The sequence below is a fragment of the Saccopteryx leptura genome, chromosome 2, assembly GCF_036850995.1.
Source record: "Saccopteryx leptura isolate mSacLep1 chromosome 2, mSacLep1_pri_phased_curated, whole genome shotgun sequence".
Classification (NCBI taxonomy): Eukaryota; Metazoa; Chordata; class Mammalia; order Chiroptera; family Emballonuridae; genus Saccopteryx; species Saccopteryx leptura.
In genome coordinates this window covers 246,454,790-246,474,847 of record NC_089504.1, presented here as the reverse complement: position 1 = coordinate 246,474,847, position 20,058 = coordinate 246,454,790, and the positions used below count along the sequence as shown (strand labels likewise).

Genomic DNA, 20,058 nt, shown 5'->3' with positions numbered 1-20,058 from the left:
GGTAGAAGGACTATGTTCTGGGGGACTCGCACCAGTCACATCTGTCAGCAGACCTTTGCTACCTCGTTAATAAGACAGGAACAGTCCTGCTTACCTTCTGGGGTGAGTGTGAAAATTAGATACTGACTGTAAAGGATAGTGACATCCAAGTGCTTAAGGCATTACTTGTAGCCTGACCAGGCAGTGGTACAATGGATGGAGTGTCAGACTGGGATGTAGAAGATGCAGGTTCAAAACCCTAAGGTCGCTGGCTTGAGCGTGGGATCATAGACATGACCCCATGGTCACTGGCTTGAGCAAGGGGTCACTCGCTTTGCTGCAGCCCCCCCATCAAGTCATATACTATAAGAAAGCAATCAGTGAGCAACTAAGGAGCCACAACGATGCTTCTCATCTCTCTCCCTTCCTGTCTGTCTGTCATTCTCTCTGTCTCTGTCACAGAGAAAAAAAGAAGACATTACTTGTATTATTCACTTCCAATCAGGTGAAAGGCACTATGTATTTATTCAGTTAGTACTGACCATGGGTCTCTCGTGGGGCAGACGTTGTGCGCAGGGTTGTGTTTGTAGCAGTGAACAGGATGGGAATATTCCTCGCATTGGTGAGTAAGCTCCCTGAGGGTTTACATCTAGTTCAAGGGTCTGCAGACTTTCTTGGTAAAGAGCCAGAGAGGAAATATTTCAGGCTTTGCCAACCATTCAGCTTCCGTCAGATACTCAACTCAGCCGTGGTAGCTTGGCAGCAGCCAGATGTGAACCACTGCGTGGGGGGCTGTGTGCCCACAAAACTTTATATATGCACCCAGAAATGTGAATTTTATGTAATTTTCACATTGCAAAAATATTATTGTTCTTTTGATTTCCTCCCCCCCCCCCACCACTTAAAAATGTAAAATCTACTCCTGGTTTGTGACCTGTACAGTAGTGAGTGGCAGGCCTGTTTATTACTTAGTTTATTCTGTAAAAGAAAATTTTTTTATTGAATGATTTTAAAGGGAGAGAGAGAAACACAGAAATTTGTTGGTTTGCTTATTTATGCATTCATTTGTCGATTCTTGGACGTGCCCTGACTGGGAGTTGAACTCACAGACTTGGCATATGAGGATGACACGCTAACCAACTGAGCTACTTGGCCAGGGCTGCTTAGTTTATTCTTTATTCCTGGGATAGCTTTGAACAAGGTGCTCGCTTGCCTCTTGTTCTTTCCTCCCTTTCTTTTTCTCCTTTAGTTTATACACATTTCTAAGTCTCCGTAGACTGTACATTTGTCACTGAGGTAATGGCTTCTCATCCCAGTCCTGACAGATGGGAGGTACCAGCTTTTGTCCTAAAGCCCCATAGCTTTGGTGGTCTGCTCTGCGTCTGTGTTCTTCCCCTGCAGAGCACGGCCACGTAGCTTCAGTAGTTGCTTCCGCCTTGGCTGGAGTTCTGGAGCCATCGTGATTCCCATTTTACAGATGGGGAAGCAGAGTCCCCAAAAGGGTCATGATGTCCTTGATGGTTTGTGTTCAGTGGTGGTCCCAGGGCTAGTGCCAATGGCTGCTGTCTCCTAGTTCAGAGCTCATCCCCTCCTCTCATGGAAGGCTGAACTTCCCAGAGGAGGGGCACTCACTCAAGAGTGGAGTCATTCATATGAGAAGCCATGTGCCACATGCTGTACAAGACCGCCACATTCACCGTTTATTTGTTCCACAAATACCTACACTCAGATCAGGGCCTTTCTGTTGTGCGGCACTAGAATAGGACTTATCTCTATGGATAACTAGCTGTTTAGTAGTTCCCCTCCCTAGTCTGGGAAGCCAGGAAAGTTACTTGATTTCCTACTATGTTACTGAGTTCCTACTGTGGTGCAATGTTTCCTATGTGCGTGGGGTAAAGGAGTGAACGGGACAGATAAGACTCCCGCCCTCATGATGGTTGTACAGTAGTAAGGAAGAAAGACAAAGCAGACGAAGAAATATATGATACTTAGGAATTGCAATGTGTAGAAGGGATGATCAGAGGGACCCCTTCATTTGAGTCCCAGACACAGTGCTGAGGACTTTGGTAATCATCATCTGGCTTAGTCCTCATAACCAGCCTTTGAGAAGAGATGGCGGATGAAGATGTGGCTGTTCAGAGAAATCAAGTAACTTTCCTGGCCTCCCAGACTAGGGAAGGGAACTACTAAACAGCTAGTTATCCATAGAGATAAGTCCTATTCTAGTGCCACACAATAGAAAGGCCCTGATCTGAGCGCCATGCAGAGGATTCTTTGGTTGGCAATGGGGAGCCATGGATGGTTTTAAGCAGAGGGAGGGGTGTCTTTGGTCAGGTCTCTGTTTGAGAAAGCTCATGCCGGCAGCAGTATGGAGGATGGGGAGGGGGTGTAGCTTCCCCTTGGGAAGCTCTGGAGGTCATCTTGGAGAGCCGTAATGGTGGACTGGACTAGAGTGGAGGCCATGGCGGTGGAGGGAGCAGATGGATGGGAGAGATTGAGTAAGGAAACTGGACAGGATGAGGTGGTAGAGTTAACATGGCACAGGGGTGAGATGCATGGGGGAGCCCTGGAGGAGGAGAAGGTTTGTGTTAGGGAGGTTCCCGCATGGGATCTGGACCCTCCAGGTGGCAGGAGCTACCAGCATGTGGATTCCACCCCCAGGTAGCCGGCGGCTGGTGGATGTGATGGATGTGAACACTCAGAAGGGCACAGAGATGAGCATGTCCCAGTTTGTGCGATACTACGAGACACCAGAGGCTCAGCGAGACAAGCTGTACAACGTCATCAGCCTGGAATTCAGCCACACCAAGCTGGAGCACCTGGTCAAGCGTCCGACTGTGGTAGGCCCTGGGCCATGGTTCCCTTCCTGATACCCTCCATTACCTGGCCTTGTCCTGCCCCCACCCCGGCAGACAGGAGGCTGGGAGGGATGCTGGGAACAGGAGAAAGGGGTCCAGGTGACGGGGAGCCCAGTTTGAGGGCAGGCAAAGCTAGGAGGCACTGACGGGCGTCTGGCTTTCAGGTAGACCTGGTGGACTGGGTGGACAACATGTGGCCCCAGCACTTGAAGGAGAAGCAAATGGAAGCCACAAATGCCATTGCGGAGATGAAGTACCCAAAAGTGAAGAAGTAAGACTGCCAGGCTGGCAGAGGGAGCTGGGAGGGGCTGACTCCCACCCCGGGGGGCAGGAAGTAAGCTCCCACGGAGGTCTATGGGAGGCGTGGGGGTCCTTGGTGTGGGCTGATCGGCATCTAGCTTCCCTGGAATTCAGGAGCCCTGCGTTCTGTTCTGGGGTTGCTGGCTCCTTTCAGGTAGAGTCCTTTGGCATCCCTGCCAGCTGTCCCCTGGGGGTGGTGATCTGAGGAGGAGGAAGAGTCATGGGAACTGTTTCTGCATATGTGTATGCATGTGTGCACCTGCATATGTTTGTGCACATTTAAACCTATGTCAGCTCAGGCTGTGCATTCTCAGGGAGTCCTGCCTGTCATGCTCTTGCTGAGAGATAGGGAGGGTACTACCATTCTTTTGCTTCTTGCTGTTGAGACCCAGTGCCTCTGACCCAGAAGAGCCTTTTTCAAAGCAAGCCCAGGGGCCACTTCCTCACACTCCTCAGATATTCCTCTAAGTGGGAGGTTGGCACCGTTCTGGGAAGGGGGCCACATCCCGTCTCAGGGACATCACTACATGCACCGTGGCCGGCGAGTCATGAGACCGATTGCTGGACATGGGCAGAGGCACCTACCTGTGAGCGCTTGTGTGTTTGAGAATTTAAGTAACATACCCTGGGGAGGCAGAAGTCACAGTGGGGCTTCCACGAGCTCTGGCCGTCTTGGTTTCTGTCTCCAGAAAGGGAAGGAGATGCTGGCTGTCCCCGGCGGGGCTGTTGCTCTGGGTTTCCTCGAAACCTTCGGTGGCCCAAATCCATTAGCATCTCTCTGCCGGGCTCTGCTGCCCCCAGAAGCTGAGAGGCTGTGAACGTGTCACTCATCCTGCCCTTCATTCAGTGCATATTGAATGCGGACTCCGTGCCAGCCTTTGTAAGGGAGGCCAAGGCCAGCATGCTGGCCCTGGGCTTTTCAAGGTTTTGCTTTCAAGCTCTCTCTCTCTCTTTCTCTTTAATTACTTCTAAGGCATTTTTCCTCCACTTAGAGCTGAAGCCCCCATACACTCCTTGGATCCGGGCTCCATCAAAGACAAGTGGGCTCAAGGAGCCCCTGAGACAGGGAAGTAAAAAGATGAACGAGAGTAAAACTACTTTCCCCTGGGGAACATGCCATGGAAACAGGGATAAGGTGCAGCTCTCATTTCTGCAGAGGGAAGCATTCCCAGGAGGAAGCCTTTTTGGCTGCTGGCACAGAGAAGCCCCCTCAGAGGGGACACTGAACCTGGGCTTTAAAAGGACAGAGGAGATGGGAGTGAAGTGGGCAGGCATGCCAGGGGCCTGGAAGCAATCATGAGAGTCGAGCTCAAGGAAAGAGTGGGGGACTCAGAGATTAGTTAGAGGCAGATCCCAGTTTACATTGATTGATTGATTGATTGACTGATTGATTGATTGATTGATTCATTCATTCATTCATTTGGCATGTGGACTGAATGTCTAATTCGTGCTAGGCCCTGGGAATACAGCAGGGAGAAAACTAGATGAGTTCCCTGCCCTCACGGAGCTTACAGTCTATCTAGACAGACATTAATCCAGTAACCAGAGAAACAGATGGAAACTTGCAGCTGGGATGAGGCCGCAAGGCAGAGACCCACTGCCCTTTGGGAGCACGAACCAGGGGACCACCCGGTCACAGAGGGCAGGGCCAGCATCTCCGAGCTGGCATCTGAAGGGTGAGGGGTTACTGAGGTGAAGAAGTTTGGGAAGAGCTCCCCTGGCTATGCAGAGAGCCCAGGCGGCAGGGCAGGGCCAGGAGAAGGACTGTGGAAGGGTGGCCGGTGGGGCTGGGTGGAGATCAGGGGAGGGGCCGTGGATGCAGGAGGAGGGTGGTGATGGGGACGGCACCAGGGCAAACAGGATTTTAAGTTGAGAGGGATGTGTTCAGAGTTGCATTCTGCAAGTTCGCTGGCTGCAGTTGAAGGAGGGGGGTTGGGATAGAAGAATATAAGAAACCAAGCACTGCATCGTCTAGATGGGGGTGAATGCTGGGACAGGGGGAGGAGAGCAGAGGACAATTGGATGTATAGGAAGGTAAAATAGTGGGTGACACATATTTCAGGGGATTTATGCCTACCTTGCCTCCCTGAGATATTTAGGAAAGCATTTAACTTTCTTGAAAGATTCCTCTATAGGAAACTCTGTTACTACCTTGAGAAGCCCATCTAATTACCAAATAAGGGCTCACACGGTTTTCTAGGACTACCTGTCCAGGTTTTCTAGGACCACATTGGTTGGATTGTGTGCCACACAGATCTACCAACTTCATCCGTGGCTGTGGAAACTTGTTAGAGGATTTGAACCTCGTTAGGGGGGAAATTGTCACCTTGGACCTAGTCCATTCGTTCGGCTGAAAAGAATGCTGGTTTCAGTTCATAAACGAGGTAAAAATCCCACGACGATGAAATCCTCTGGGACTGTAAGCATGGTTATGTGGAATTTGATTAAAATGACACTGTTTCTGGAAACCACAGAGCTTTCATGCCAGAGGTGCCAGGAGAGTGGAGACAGTTGACAGGCCACCTGAACGGAAGGTTTGCGGGGAGGGGGATGGAAGTATTACAAACCGTTACTGCCGTCTCCCTGGCTCCGGATTCAGTCTGAAGGGTTAGGAGTTTTAATGGGTTTTGGTTGAAGTAATTAAGGCAGAGGGTGGTGACAGTTGTCGAGGGGGTAGTTACAACTGTGTAGGAGACAAAAGATTTGTACGTCAGTATATTTGTTATCTATGGTTGCATTTATTGAGTGTCTAGTATGTACCAGGCACTGTTCTAAGTAGTGGGTAGACTCTTTATTCCTATGGAGCTTATTGTCTGGTGAGGGGAAGAGACAAGCAAGCATACAAGTGAAGAATATAATTTAGGTGACAAGTGCTGTGAAGAAATGTAAAGGGGAAGGAGGAGGACTGGGTGGGCTGGATGAATATCTGTTGTACCTTGCATGTCTGCCATTGCCCGCCCCTCTACCTTTATCCTGCAGTGTAGAATTTTATTTTTTTTATTTATTTATTTGTATTTTTCTGAAGCTGGAAACAGGGAGAGACAGTCAGACAGACTCCCGCATGCGCCCGACCGGGATCTACCCGGCACGCCCACCAGGGGCGACGCTCTGCCCACCAGGAGGCGATGCTCTGCCCCTCCGGGGCGTCGCTCTGCCGCGACCAGAGCCACTCTAGCGCCTGGGGCAGAGGCCAAGGAGCCATCCCCAGCGCCCGGGCCATCTTTGTTCCAATGGAGCCTTAGCTGCAGGAGGGGAAGAGAGAGACAGAGAGGAAGGAGGGGGTGGGGGTGGAGAAGCAAATGGGCGCTTCTCCTATGTGCCCTGGCCGGGAATCAAACCTGGGTCCCCCGCACGCCAGGCCGACGCTCTACCACTGAGCCAACCGGCCAGGGCCTGCAGTGTAGAATTTTAAAAAGTACTGTTTGCTGTATAGAATTGTCTAGGAAAATACCTTATGATCATATAAATAGTGATGACTATTTGGGAGTATCCTTGTATTTGCTGTTTATTGCTGCATAACAGATTACCCTCAAAATTCACAACTTAAACAAAAATCTGCCTGACCAGGCAGTGGCACAGTGGATAGAGCATTGGCCTTGGACTCTGAGGACCCAGGTTTGAAACCCCAAGGTAGCCAGTTTGAGTACGGGCTCATCTAGCTTCAGCGTGGGGTCGCTGGCTTGAGCATGGGATCATAGACATAACCCCATGGTCACTGGCTTGAGCCCAAAGGTCACTGACTTGAGTCCAAGGTCACTGACTTGAGCGAGGGGTCCCTGGCTCTGCTGGAGCCCCCCACCCCAGTCATGGCACATACGAGAAAGCAATCAATGAACAACTAAGGTGCTAATAACTATGAATTAATGCTTCTCATCTCTCCCTTCCTGTCTGTCTATCCCTGTCTCTCTCTCTCTTTCTTTCTCTCTTAAAAAAAAAAAATCTTAGCATTTCAAACAACAAACAGTACCTCACAGTCTTTGTAGGTCAGGAATCCGGGAGTGGCTTAGTGATGCGGTTCTGGCTCAGATCTCATGAGCTCATGTCAGGATGGGCCTGGGCTGCCATCATCTGAAGGCTTGACTGGGGCTGGAGGACTTGCTTCCAAGAGGGTGCACTCACATGGCTGTTGCTAGGAGGCCTCAGTTCCTTAGCATGTGGGCTTCTACGGAGGGATGCTTGAGTATGGCAGCTAGTCTCCTAGAGCAAGTGGTTCAAGAGAGCAATAAGGAAGTCAGAGTTCCTTGTGAAGCCCAGTTTTGGATGTTGCCTACTATTTACCTCTGCCATATTCTTTTTTTTTTTTTTTTTTTTGACAGAGACAGAGAGTCAGAGAGGGACAGATAGGGACAGACAGACAGGAAGGGAGAGAGATGAGAAGCATCAATTCTTCGTTGCAGCACCTTCGTTGTTCATTGATTGCTTTTTCATATATACCTTGATGCTACAGCAGAGTGAGTGACCCCTTGCTCAAGCCAGCGAACTCAGGGTTTTGAACCTGGGTCCTCCGCGTCCCAGTCTGACGCTTTATCCACTGTGCCACCGCCTGGTCAGGCTATTTCTGCCATATTCTATTAATAAAAAGTGAGTCATTGCATCTGGCCCACACTCAAGGGGAGGGGAATTTGGCTCTGCCTCTGGAAGGGAAGGGTATAAAAGAATTTGTGGACGTGTTTTAAAGGCTCCACAATCTCCTAGGTCAACAATTTTCAACCTTTTCCATCTCATGGCACACATAAACTAATTACTAAAATTCTGCGGCACACCAAACAATACATTTTTTTGCGACCTGACAAAAAAAATAGGTATAATTTTGATTCATCCATGTCAGATGGCTATGGTTGTGTTGGCTGTTGTCTTTTTTTTTTTTTTTTTTTACAGAGAGAGTCAGAGAGAAGGATAGACAGGGACAGACAGACAGGAATGGAGAGATGAGAAGCATCAATCATTAGTTTTTTATTGCGCATTGCGACATCTTAGTTGTTCATTGATTGCTCTCTCATATGTGCCTTGACCGTGGGCTTTCAGCAGACCGAGTAACCCCTTGCTCGAGCCAGCGACCTTGGGTCCAAGCTGGTGAGCTTTTGCTCAAACCAGATGAGCCCGCGCTCAAGCTGGCGACTTAGGGGTCTCGAACCTGGGTCCTCGGCATCCCAGTCTGACGCTCTATCCACTGTGCCACCACCTGGTCAGGCCTTTTTTTTTTTTTTAATTTGACAATTTAAGGGAAAAGAGGTCAGTGCGCCTGACTCAATAGTCAGGTATTTCATATTCTAAAAATTCTTGTGGCACACTAGTTGAAAATTGCAGTCCTGGGTGTTCGTACCTTTTTCACTTGAGACTGTTGGGTATTAAAATGCATTCCAGAAGGAAATATGCAAGTCTCTTCCTTCCTCGCCTGCTCCTGAGAGCACACAGGGCTGGCAAAAAAGGGTTTCCTGGTGTGATGGGGATAGGCTGTGGACTGAGAGCTCTATAGTCCACCAAAAAGAGGATCTCACAGGAAGCACATTTGTCTCCCAGATAATTGAGAGTTGACTGCTTTTTTCTGCCTGTGTACTTCCTGGAATTGGCAGGAAGAACTGGGGAAATTTGTGGATGCAAAGATTAAACAGTGTAAAAATAGGTATGGTGTGAGCCCGTTTCAGGCAGAGTGGCTACCTCTGCCACTCTGGTGGCCTCAGGAAGTCTTTCATCTTCTCTTAGTTTTCCGGGCTCCTTTAGTCTCTGTCCCACCTCCCCCATGCCTTGGGGAAGATGGAGCCTACAGTGGATGTGAAATGTGGATGGGACAAGATGCTTGTTCATGAGGCCTCGGGTAGTTCCCCCAGGGCTCCAGTGACCATTGGATTTCCTACATCCTCTGCTTTACCATCTCTACCCCCTGCCTGACCTGATGTGGTACAGTGGGTAGAGTGTTGACCTGGAATACTGAGGTCTCTGGTTCGAAACCCCAGACTTGCCCTGTCAAGGCACACGTGGGAGCTGATGCTCTGTGCACCTTTCCACTTCTCTCTCTCCCCCCACCTGCCTCTGTAAACTGAATAAATACATAAAAACCCCAAAAACAAATCAATCACAACCCGCTTACATTTGCGTAGGGCTTTTATCTCTGCAATCCACACCCACCTTATATCATCCTCACTCATGTTTCTAGGCATTGTAAATGATCATTCCTGTGTAATAGGTCAGACAGGGAGACTGACCTAGGGAGTCACACTGGGAGGAAGCCAGGGGCTGTGCCCCAGACTACAGGCCTTTTTTTTTTTTTTGAAGAGAGAGACACAGACAGACAGACAGACAGAGATGAGAAGCATTGAGAAGCATCAACTCTTAGTTGCAACACTTTTAGTTGTTCATTGATTGCTTCTCATATGTGCCTTGACCGGGAGCTCCAGCTGAACCAGTGACTCCCTTGCTCAAGCCAGCAACCTTGGGCTCAAGCTACCTTTGTGCTCAAGCCAGTGACCATGGGGTCATGTCTATGATCCTACACTAAAGCCAGCGATCCCTGGCACTCAAGCTGGTGCATCTGCGCTCAAGCCGGTGACCTTGGGGTTTTAAACCTGGGTCTTCAGCATCCCAGGTCCACATTCTGTCCACTGTGCCACCACCCGGTTATGCTGACTCACTACCTTTAAGAGGAACCAGGTGCTATTAGACCAGGGGTCCCCAAACTTTTTTACACAGGGGGCCAGTTCACTGTCCTTCAGACCATTGGAGGGCCGGACTATAAAAAAAAAACTATGAACAAATCCCTATGCACACTGCACATATCTTATTTTAAAGTAAAAAAACAAAACAAGAACAAATACAATATTTAAAATAAAGAACAAGTAAATTTAAATCAACAAACTGACCAGTATTTCAATGGGAACTATGGGCCTGCTTTTGGCTAATGAGATGGTCAATGTCCGGTTCCATATTTGTCACTGCTAGCCATAACAAGTGATATGACGGCTTCCGGAGCCGTGACTCATGCGTCCCGTGCTCTGGAAGTAGTACTGTATGTGAGTGACGCCTTGCTTTGTGGCGCTGCCACATACAGTACTCTAGGAGCACAGGATGCGGATGCACTGACCACCAGTGAAAGAGGTGCCCTTCTGGAAATGTAGCGGTGGCTGGAAAAATGGCCTCAGGGGGCCGCATGCGGCTCGCGGGCCCATAGTTTGGGGACCCCTGTATTAGACACTTAGCACACATATCCCAACAGTTCTGGAAGCAGGTTTGACTACGTCCATTTTACAGACAAAAATACTGAAGTTCATAGAGCTTTAATGCAGGTAACAGGTATAGCAGCTGAGTGTAGTACTGAAGGGGCTGGTGTGGCTTGTGGATTAACTGGACAGGGAGGCCTTCAAAAAATAGTTGTTTAAAACAGTGCTGGCCAAACCAAGCACCTCTAGGATATGATTTGACCCAGTAGAGCCACTAGTTAGAGGCCCCCGACTAGTTCAACAAATGTGGATGCCGAGTTCCAGAAGGGGGAAAGATTTAGTCCGGTGTCACACAGCTGATTAGAATAATTCATTCCAGGTCTGTTGCCGGGGGCTGCCCTTAAACAGACGAATCTGATCTGGTTCCTGCCGTCAAGGAGCTGAGGTGTATATGTGACTAAGAAAGTGATAATAATTCTCCCATGTGGATAGTTCGTGTAACTCCACCTCTATTTTTTTTTTTTAATTTTATTTATTAATTTTAGAGAGGAGAGAGAAAGGGATAGAGAGACACAGAGAGGGAGAGAGAGGAGAGAGAGACAGAGAGAGAAGGTGGGGAGGAGCTGGAAGCATCAACTCCCATATGTGCCTTGACCAGGCAAGCCCAGGGTTTCGAACCAGCGACCTCAGCATTTCCAGGTCGTCGCTTTATCCACTGCACCACCACAGGCCTCCACCTCTATTTTGTGAGTGAAAAACCCCTGGCTGAAGGACACCTGCTCAATGACTGCTCAAATCCTAGGTGGGGGAGGATAGTTATTGTAATGATTACTTTTTCTATTAATTAGGCAAAACATACATATGGTGAAGAATTCAGCCAGTTTCAGAGAGTTCACATTCTAAACTCTTGGTAGGCCATCCTATGAACAACACCAGGAGGTGATACCCTGGTCCAAGGCACTGACCACCTTGAAATGCCTTCAATGTTGGCTTCCCTAAAATGGGGATTATAAAGATGTATTAAGGGTGAAAGGATAATCATGCATGTAAATAGCTAATATTATTAGCACTTGATAATTGGACCTGATAATGAACGTTGGTGGGCTATTTATTTAGCACTTGACAATTAATATTGATGTGTAGCCCCAGTGGATGGGGTTTGGTCAAAGAATGGAGAAGCTTGATGATGGCCCCTGTAGAGGTTACACTCTGTGGATCTCCTGCCCCCTTGTAACTAAGGGTTTGGGGGAAGGGTGTGGAGACAGGTTGGGAGGAGGGCTGTGGCCCTGGTGAGCATGCCCTGAAGGATGGGACTTCTGATTGGACCTGGACAAGCTCCTTCAGCAGAAAGTCAGTGGTAGAGGTTTGGTTAAAACTGCAGAGACGGCTTCTTGAGAGCCTTAGGATTTGCCAGGTAGACCTTTGGGAGAAGGACTGAGAAGCTCTAAGACACGCTGTTTGGGTAAGCATTGACACGAGGGTAGTGACTGGGCTGAGTACCAACCTCTGAGCCTCTGCTTTCTCGTCTGTATAATGGGGACAATCCTGCGAAAGATCTCATAGGCTGTTGTGAAAATTGTATTAAATAATCAACGTATCATAGTGCCAGGTATGTGTTAACACGTATTTATCTCAAAGAATTGGCACGATAAGTCTGTGATGTAGGGTTGTGGAGCTACTAAGGTAGGGGGGAGGGTGGCAAAAAAGCATCTTAGAATGCAGAGTTGAACTTCATGTCACCTCCCTGCCTTTAGGACCAGGAAATTGCTCAGAGAGGGGAAGTTGTTCAAGGTCACACTACTTGTCGATCTTAAAGCCAGGGCCGCTTCCCTGGTCCCTGGACTGCCATACTCTAGATATGACACCCTTCCAACCCCTAGCACTGGTCATTTGTCTAGTCGTGCCCCCATGAGCACGTTTAAGGAAAGTGGCTTAGCTGGGTTGGCACCTCCAGCAGCAGGATGGAGTCCACGCTCCCTGAAAACAGCGGTGTGGTGGTTGCCCTAGAACGGGGATGGGTAGAGCTACCCTCGTGTCCCCACCCTGCAAGGGCGAGGGGGCGACTGTGGGCGGCGGCGGCGTCCCCTGGCGCCGGCCCGCGCGTTTCCCTGTCGCCGCCGCGGCCTCCCTCCGCCTCCTCGGCGGCCGCCGCGCCGCGCGGGTATTCAGTTTCAGCGCGGAGATGAGCGCAGCCTGCGCCCGGCTTCCCGAGGAAGGAAGGAAGCGAGCGGGGGCTCCAGGGTCCTGGGCTGGGTGCCTGGAAGCTCCTTAGAGGGGGCTCGGTTCTGGTGACCAGGGCCCGGCGCGCGTCAACCCTTCGCCGCCAAAGGGGACGCCCGGGAGCCGCGCCGCCACCGCCGCCGCCGAGGGTAACCGCGGGCGCGCCGGGCGGGGCCGGGCGGGGCCGGGCGGTTGTGTCTGCGCTGTGCCTGGCCAGCCAGGGGCTGCCCCAGCGTCCGGCTCCTTCGGGGCGCGCCGGGAGGGGTGGGGGTGGCCTCCCGCCCGCGGGCTGCGCGGTGGCGTCGCGGAGAAGCTCTTTGTGTCTCCCGGCGCTGCGTGTAAGTGTAGAGTGTGCGCGCGTCGGCGCCTCCAGCTCCGTCACCGGTGCCAGCTTCCCAGGTCCTCGCGCCAGACCTTCGCCCGAGGGAACACCTCCTGGCTTGCCAGGGGAGTTGCGCGAAGTTGGAGTGAACGGGCGGAGTGCGGCCGCCCCGCCTCTCCAGACCCCAGGCAGCACCCCAAAGTTGGCGCGGCAGGTGCAGCGCCCCCTCCGCCAAGCTCCTCCCCAGCCAGCCCGGCGAGGTGGGAACCCCTCAGAGGCTTCGCTCCGGGCCTCCCGACTGACAGCCCCGAAATCGGAGGGTGCCCTCGGGCACCGAAGCCCCTGGGCGGGGTGGGAGGTGTGAAGGGGCGCGGCTTTCCAGGCAGGGGGCGGCCGAGGCGGAAGCCGGGCCGGCCAGCCGCGGGGAGAGCTTAGCCGCCGTGGCACCGAGCCGGGGTGCCCATGTGACTGCGGTGTGCTTTGGAAGAGGAAGCTGTAGAGGTCAGTGCAAAGACGTCACGCCAGAGCGGGCGAGAGCAGGAGTGAGGGGGGAGTCCTGGGATGAGCGCGGGGCTTGGGAGAGGGCAGGCGGGGGTGGAGGCTGCCTGCTGCGGGCGCCGGGACAAAGCCGCCCTGTCACAGCTACACAGCTTCCCTGGCCCCTCGCTCTGATGCGTGCAACGGGGCGGGCGGGCGGGAGGGGCGCCCCGGGCCTGGCAGCCAGGAAATGAGGGACATGGGAGGAGGGGCCGCTCCAGGACAGGCGGGTGTGGAAGTGGTTCATCTGTGCTCCGAGGGTCCTCAGAGGATGCTGGAGGGCGACTGGGAGGGCAGGTCAGACGCAGGCTCAACTTGGAGAACTTTGCCTGCACACGGCAGCAGCAACTCTCAGGGGTTCTGTTTTCCACACGTGCTGGGAAGGCTGGGGCTTGGGGCCTGGAGCCCAAGAACCTCAGCTACAGTCTTTCCCACTGCTCATTGGGCACCTGGGCGGGTAGCCGACTGCAGACTGAAGGAAGTGTGTCTCTTGCTCCGCCCTACAAACAATTTTGTTTTCCTTAGACCGACTGTTCTGCTGAGGTTTGGAGGGGGTGGAAACCAAGGTTAAGATTTAAAAAAAGAGGAAAAAAACGAAAGGAAGAGGTGGTTTTAGGAAAATGAGGACTAATATTTTGAAGTGGTGCTTGAAGTAGCGGTGGTGTGGCCCATGGGACGCTATGTGAGAAGGGGACGTCCCCCCACCCTCTATCCCCGCCCCCAGTTCCTTGGGGGGAAGAGGATCACCCAAGCCTTGTGAGTGGGAGAATGGGGACAGGACTTGGGCTGGGCGGAAGTGGGAGAGCGTGGAGCTGGAGTCCGGAGCTGGGACTTGAACAACCCCAGCGCCAGCACCTCACCGCAGCGCAGCCCGCGCCACCTGTCTTCGTGACAGAGCTGCGTCCTGTGCTGTCCACTACACCCCTCTGATGGGGTTGCTAGGCAGCGGGGCTCTGATGTGCTGGAAGGCCTTCTGATTTGTCAGGCTCCTGCAGACACATGCTTAAGGCTCCTTCCAGCCTATCCCGAGAAGGGACGCAGCACGCTGCCTGCATACTGCCTAGCCCCCGGTCCACCTGAATGTGAGGTGCAAAAGGCAGTTAGAGGGAGGGGCACTTGGAGCCCTCCACCCTCCCCCCCCCAAGCTCAGTCAGCCCCGCCCTTTATTATCTCCGCTCTGCCAGCTGCCTGCTCCTCCCGGCCCTCCCACCCTATTTCTCCCCTCTTTCCCAAACCGTGGAAAAGCGGAGTGCTCCGGGGAAAAGAGGTCAGTGGGGTAAGCGCGTGTGTGAGCCGCAGGAGCTACCAAGATGCGTGAGCTCTGGGCAGGCTACCCCATCTGTGCCTCTGGTGGCCCTTGTGCAAAGGGGCGGGTGGGAGGGAGGAGACCCCAACAATCCAGTCGGCAGGGTCCTGGACTTGGAAGCCTGCTCTGTTCTCCCACCTCCTTAAGCACTGCCGCCCCCCTGGAGGGCAGCTTGTTCAGGGAGGAGGGAGGAGACTGGTGAGTTCCAATAAGGACTCAGAAGGGGGCAGCCTCCCAGTTGCTTCTGCTCCACCCCCAAGCATCCAAAGCCCAAACTCCTCCTCCTTCCCTCCCCCTCTGCCTGTATACCACCCCACCCCCAGGGTCTTCTCTTAAACCCTTTTACTTTTCTTAACAGCTTTATTGAGGTATAAGTCACACACTATTCATCCATTTAAAGTGTGCAATTCAGGGATTCTTAGTTATATTCACGGAGTTGTGCAACTGCAATCAGTTTGGAACGTTTTTTTATCACCCCCAACAGGGAACTCTGTACCCTTTAGTAGTCACCCCCAGGCCCTGGCCACCACGAATCCTCTCTACCTCTGTAGACTTGTCTACTCTGGACATTTCATAGACGTGGAATCCGTACATGGTGTGGGTATTTTTGTGGCTGGTACCCGCAGAACTTTGAGCTGCTTTGCTTACTTTGTAGTCAGTTGCAGTGGGTCTTGCCAGTTCACTTGCCCCGTGCAGTGCTCCTGGAGTGTCCCATCCTTCAGGGCGGGGTTATTTTGCATTCTCTTAAGTGCATGCCTCGCTCTGGGCAGGAGCGCTGGTTGGTTCTCAGCAAATGATTGTTGAATGAATGTGGATATGAATGGGGACTAGCAGTTGGCAAACTATGCAGGTGGTTTACAACTGAATTCCAGGGGGCCCAGTGGCTTTAAAGGGGGCTGGCAGCCGGGCAGAGCTGTGCGTAGAGAAGCTTCAAAGGAGCAGAAAGGCAGACAGACTCCCTTGATAGGAGCGTGGGTGAAGCAAGGGTGGAAACCTGCGAGGAAGGACCCTAGTGGCCTGTGGGTTGCCAGCTCTCGTGAGAACCTGAAAACAAAAGTGCCTCCCTCACCCAGCCTGGGGGGACAGGTGGCCAGTGCTTGAGGTTGGTCGCCTGATCACAGGGGCTTCCCCTGTGGGGAACTCCAATTAGATTTGGGTTAAAAGAGAGAGAGAGAGAGAGAGAGAGAGAGAAGAAAATTCCCCAGTGTCAGCGTTTATAAAAGGGCAGCAGGTCAGGCGTCCCCGAAGCTGTTTTCTCTCCTGTGATTCAGGCGTTGAGTTGCTTTTTTTCTGCTCCCCTGCTCCTGTGCTGCAGGTACTGTCTGATGAGCGTGAAAGGTTGTTTCACGGACTTCCACATCGACTTTGGAGGCACTTCCGTTTGGTACCATGTTTTCCGGGGTGGGAAGGTGAGTTGAGCTGCATCTCTTCAACTATGTGTCCATCTCTGGCTGTTTGTGCATCGTGGGACTCGCTCACCTTTCTCTTTCCTCCCCCACCCCCCACCTCTGGCCAGTCCCTGCTCTGTGAGTACTGGTAGTGTCTCGGTCCCCCTGGGGCCACCTCCTCACTCTTGTCTTTTTCTGGAGGGAAAGATCAAGGTCACTTGTTTTGTTTCACATCACACACACGCACACACACATACACACACACACCGTTCAGACTTGTTCGCCCAGTCCAGTGCTCTAAGCACTCTAGGCCAGACTGGAACTCCAGATTGGGTTCCTGAGAATCTCCCCCATGCATTTCCCTCGGCTGTAGTTCAGCTCCAGTGCTGAGACATTTTAACTTAAAACTCTAGTGGCCAGCATCACCTGCCTCCAAAAACATTTCACATCGGGGACAGGTGTCACGCAGAGAAAGGACGTGTGGGGCGTGTGTTCAGGATGCTCCTGCTGTATTTGCTTCTGAGAATGTCCACGTGGGGGACGTAGGAGCGTCCCCATGGGACGTCAGTGCCCCCTGAGAATACATGTTTGCCGCCCTGCTCGTCTGGGTCTGCGTGAGTGCGCTTGTTTTAACCAAACTTGTTGAATGAAATTCTGGCTGGGAAGTCGTCCTGCTTGGTTCCAGATGTTTTTCCTCCTTCTCCAGAGTGAGCATAAGCTGAGTTTATTTATTGGGCCGTTTTTATCATACAGCTTCGGAAATTGCCCTTCCTCTCCTTCCCCCACCTTCCCGACAAGCCTGCGGCTCAGGAGAAAGAATGTTCCACTGAGTCCGGGAAGTCTTCCCACCCTGGGACAGAAATCCCCTTAAGGGGTGTACAGGACATTCCAGAAAGGCAGCACCCCCCTCCCTCCCTGGCACCCCAGAGACCCTTCGGCCGGTCCTGGTCCGGAGGAGACCATCTGTAGGGTGGGTCCTCCTCGCCCTCCCCCATCCCAGGCAGGTGGGGCTGTCTTCTTGGCTGTGGTGGAGTCTGGAGGAAATCAGAGACTTGGCCTGGATCGTCAGCTGACTGCCTCTTTTTCCTCCCAAGATCTTCTGGCTGATTCCTCCAACCCTGCACAATTTGGCACTGTATGAGGAGTGGGTGCTCTCAGGCAAACAGAGCGACATCTTCCTGGGAGACCGCGTGGAGCGCTGCCAAAGAATTGAGCTGAAACAGGGCTACACGTTTTTCATCCCTTCCGGTAGGTTCCAGCGAGGCTGGTGCTGAGCTCGCGTGTCCCTGTATCCCTGCGGCTTCAGCCAGGGTTTTAGTCCAAGCGAACGGGTTTCTCTGGGCCTCCTGGCCATTGGCAGTCCCTGAGAGGAGAGGCTTCGGGCTGAAGGGAAAAACAGCGCTGCTGTTTTCCTCTCACGTCTAACCTGTAGCTCTCCGCCTGTGGGTCAGAATTCTCCCGGGAGAATGTCTAGGGCGCTCCGTCAGAGGAAGTTTGAATGCCTTCCCCAGGACTTCCTGCATGGAGATTTCTGGGTGACAGGATGGTCCTGGGGGAGAAGGTTCCTGAGGACTCTTTTTTTTTTTTTTTTTTTGCATTTTTCTGAAGCTGGAAACAGGGAGAGACAGTCAGACAGACTCCCGCATGCGCCCGACCCGGATCCACCCGGCACGCCCACCATGGGGCGATGCTCTGCCCACCCTGGGCGTCGCCATGTTGCGACCAGAGCCACTCTAGCGCCTGAGGCAGAGGCCACAGAGCCATCCCCAGCGCCCGGGCCATCTTTGCTCCAATGGAGCCTTGGCTGCGGGAGGGGAAGAGAGAGACAGAGAAGAAGGCCCGGCAGAGGGGTGGAGAAGCAAATGGGCGCTTCTCCTGTGTGCCCTGGCCGGGAATCGAACCCGGGTCCTCCGCACGCTAGGCCGATGCTCTACCACTGAGCCAACCGGCCAGGGCCCCTGAGGACTCTTTGAGGCAGGCCCCTGGGAGGGGCAGACACGGGGGCTGGCGGTGGGGGTGTATAGGGGTGCCCCAAAACCTGGGTCATGAGGGAAGGACCCAGAGTGGCAGCCTCCTTCCGGCAGAACAAGATGTAATATAATTGGTATCAGGGGCAGCTCTCACACTTGGACGCCCGGCTCCAAAACCAGAATTAACTGCACAGTTACAGCAGAGGGTAGTAATTATAATAAGAGCACCAGCCCTGGAACCTGGACTATATGGTCTTAATTCAAATTTCAACTCTGCTATTGACAAGCTGCGACTTCACAGAAGTGACTTAACCTCTCTGTGGTTCAATGTCCTTATCTGTAAAATGGAATTAAGTCTTCCCAGCGTGGTTGTGAGGACTGAGTGAGTGAAGATCTATTTGTTTAGAGCTATTTTGAGATGGACTGAGGGCTTTTGGCCCGTTATAGGCTGAGTCACTGGTGAATGTGGCAGATGACCTAGGAATAAGAGAGAGCAGTCTTAGGTTGCATTAACAGAAGCATCTTTCCTGAGATGAGGGAGGTGACAATCGTACAGTGTAGAGTGAGGACATCAGGCCACACATAGGAGGTTGTGTTCCTCTCTTTTTAAAGACTGGTTTTATTTATTTATGAATGACAGACAGAGAGAAGGACAGATAGGGACAGATAGGAAGGGAGAGGAATGAGAAGAATCAATTCTTTGTTGCGGCATTTTAGTTGTTCATTGATTGCTTTCTCATATGTGCCTTGACTGGGGGGCTACAGCAGAGTGAGTGACCCCTTGCTCAAGCCAGCGACTTGGGCTCAAGCTCGTGAGCCTCACTCAAACCAGATGAGCCCGCGCTCAAGCTGTCGACCTCGGGGTCTCGAACCTGGGTCCTCTGCATCCCAGTCCGGCGCACGTTCTATCCACTGCGCCACCACCTGGTCAGGCAGTGTGTTCCTCTTGATTATATTTTGGAAGCTAAGTTGACTTGGAAAGAGAGGAGTCTGGATACCGTGTCAGATGAGATGAATCTGAAAGAGGAATTGGGTTGTTTTACCTGGGGAAGTGAAGGTGTATGGTCCCGCAGTCAGCCAATCAAAGGATAGTCCCCTGGATAGAGAGGTATAGCCAAGTGGTATTTGAATGACTTGGTCTATCAGGTAGTGAGTTCCCCGTCACTAGAGGTATACAAGTAGAGGCTATATATGTTTGGGATAAGGAGCCTGCAGGGCATTTGCCACTGAGCAGATGGTTGGACCTTACGATAGGAATATCTTTTGAGGCCTCTAAGGTTCATTGGATGGAGAAGCTGGGTAACACTTAAGTTTCTGAGAATTGGGCTAGGAGCTGGCCTTGGGTCTGGACGTCAAGCACCAGTATGGTGTCAGGTGAAGTGGGGGTGGATGTGGTAGCAGTTCCTGCTGTCGGGATGGGGCCTGCACACCTGGGCTCTTCTAGAAAGTTGGATGGAAGGTGGAGGCTTCTCTATTAAGAAAATTTGGAATTTGGAGGTAGCAGGGTTTCATGGGGTGATTTTTTTTTTTTTTACCATGGTCCCAGGTTCATCCTCAGACTGTTTGGCTCAGGGAGGGTGGCTTGCCCTGCTTGGGACAGGAAGGGATTGAGCTGGTGGGCAGCATTTATAGTGTGAACCCTAGTAGACATGGCATGGAGAATTGGGAAGGAGGTAGTATCCTTCTAAAGCGTGTTCAAGCCCTTCTGTTGGTGTTGAAGGCCTGGCTCTGGTGGAGTCAAAGGAACTCGGATATGCTCTTGGCCTTGCTGAATGTCTGTGACCTTGGGCTGGTCTGTTCCCTTCTCTGCACCTCAACTCTCCCATCTCTACAATGGAGACAGGGTGGGGCTGAACTCTGAGACCCTCAAGATCCTTCCCAACCCTGTCTCCTGAGTGCAGGCTTCCCAGTGTCCCTGGGAGGACCAACTTTATGCAGAGCTGGGAGGTGGCTCATCGCTTTCCCCAGCTCATGTGACTTCAACAAGTTGGAAAAGGTCTGGAGAAACAGCATCTGAGCCACAG

General features: G+C 52.2%; 1 protein-coding gene across 12 annotated transcripts in view; it reads left to right on the top strand.

The window, feature by feature from the left end:
* The window catches only part of KDM2B (lysine demethylase 2B), a 117,305-nt gene that overhangs the window by 19,689 nt on the left and 77,558 nt on the right, over nt 1-20,058 (top strand). For 7 of the 12 annotated variants that reach the window (XM_066371005.1, XM_066370998.1, XM_066370999.1 and 4 more), the window contains exons 5-8: nt 2,641-2,819; nt 3,002-3,108; nt 15,992-16,085; nt 17,159-17,312. In XM_066371005.1, the coding sequence (XP_066227102.1) occupies nt 2,641-2,819; nt 3,002-3,108; nt 15,992-16,085; nt 17,159-17,312 (534 nt within the window). Of the gene's footprint in view, nt 1-2,640; nt 2,820-3,001; nt 3,109-12,447; nt 12,661-12,774; nt 12,850-12,871; nt 13,094-13,181; nt 13,335-14,042; nt 14,127-15,991; nt 16,086-17,158; nt 17,313-20,058 lie in introns of those variants that run through there. The other 5 variants (XM_066371007.1, XM_066371008.1, XM_066371010.1 and 2 more) reach the window with 5 other exon arrangements.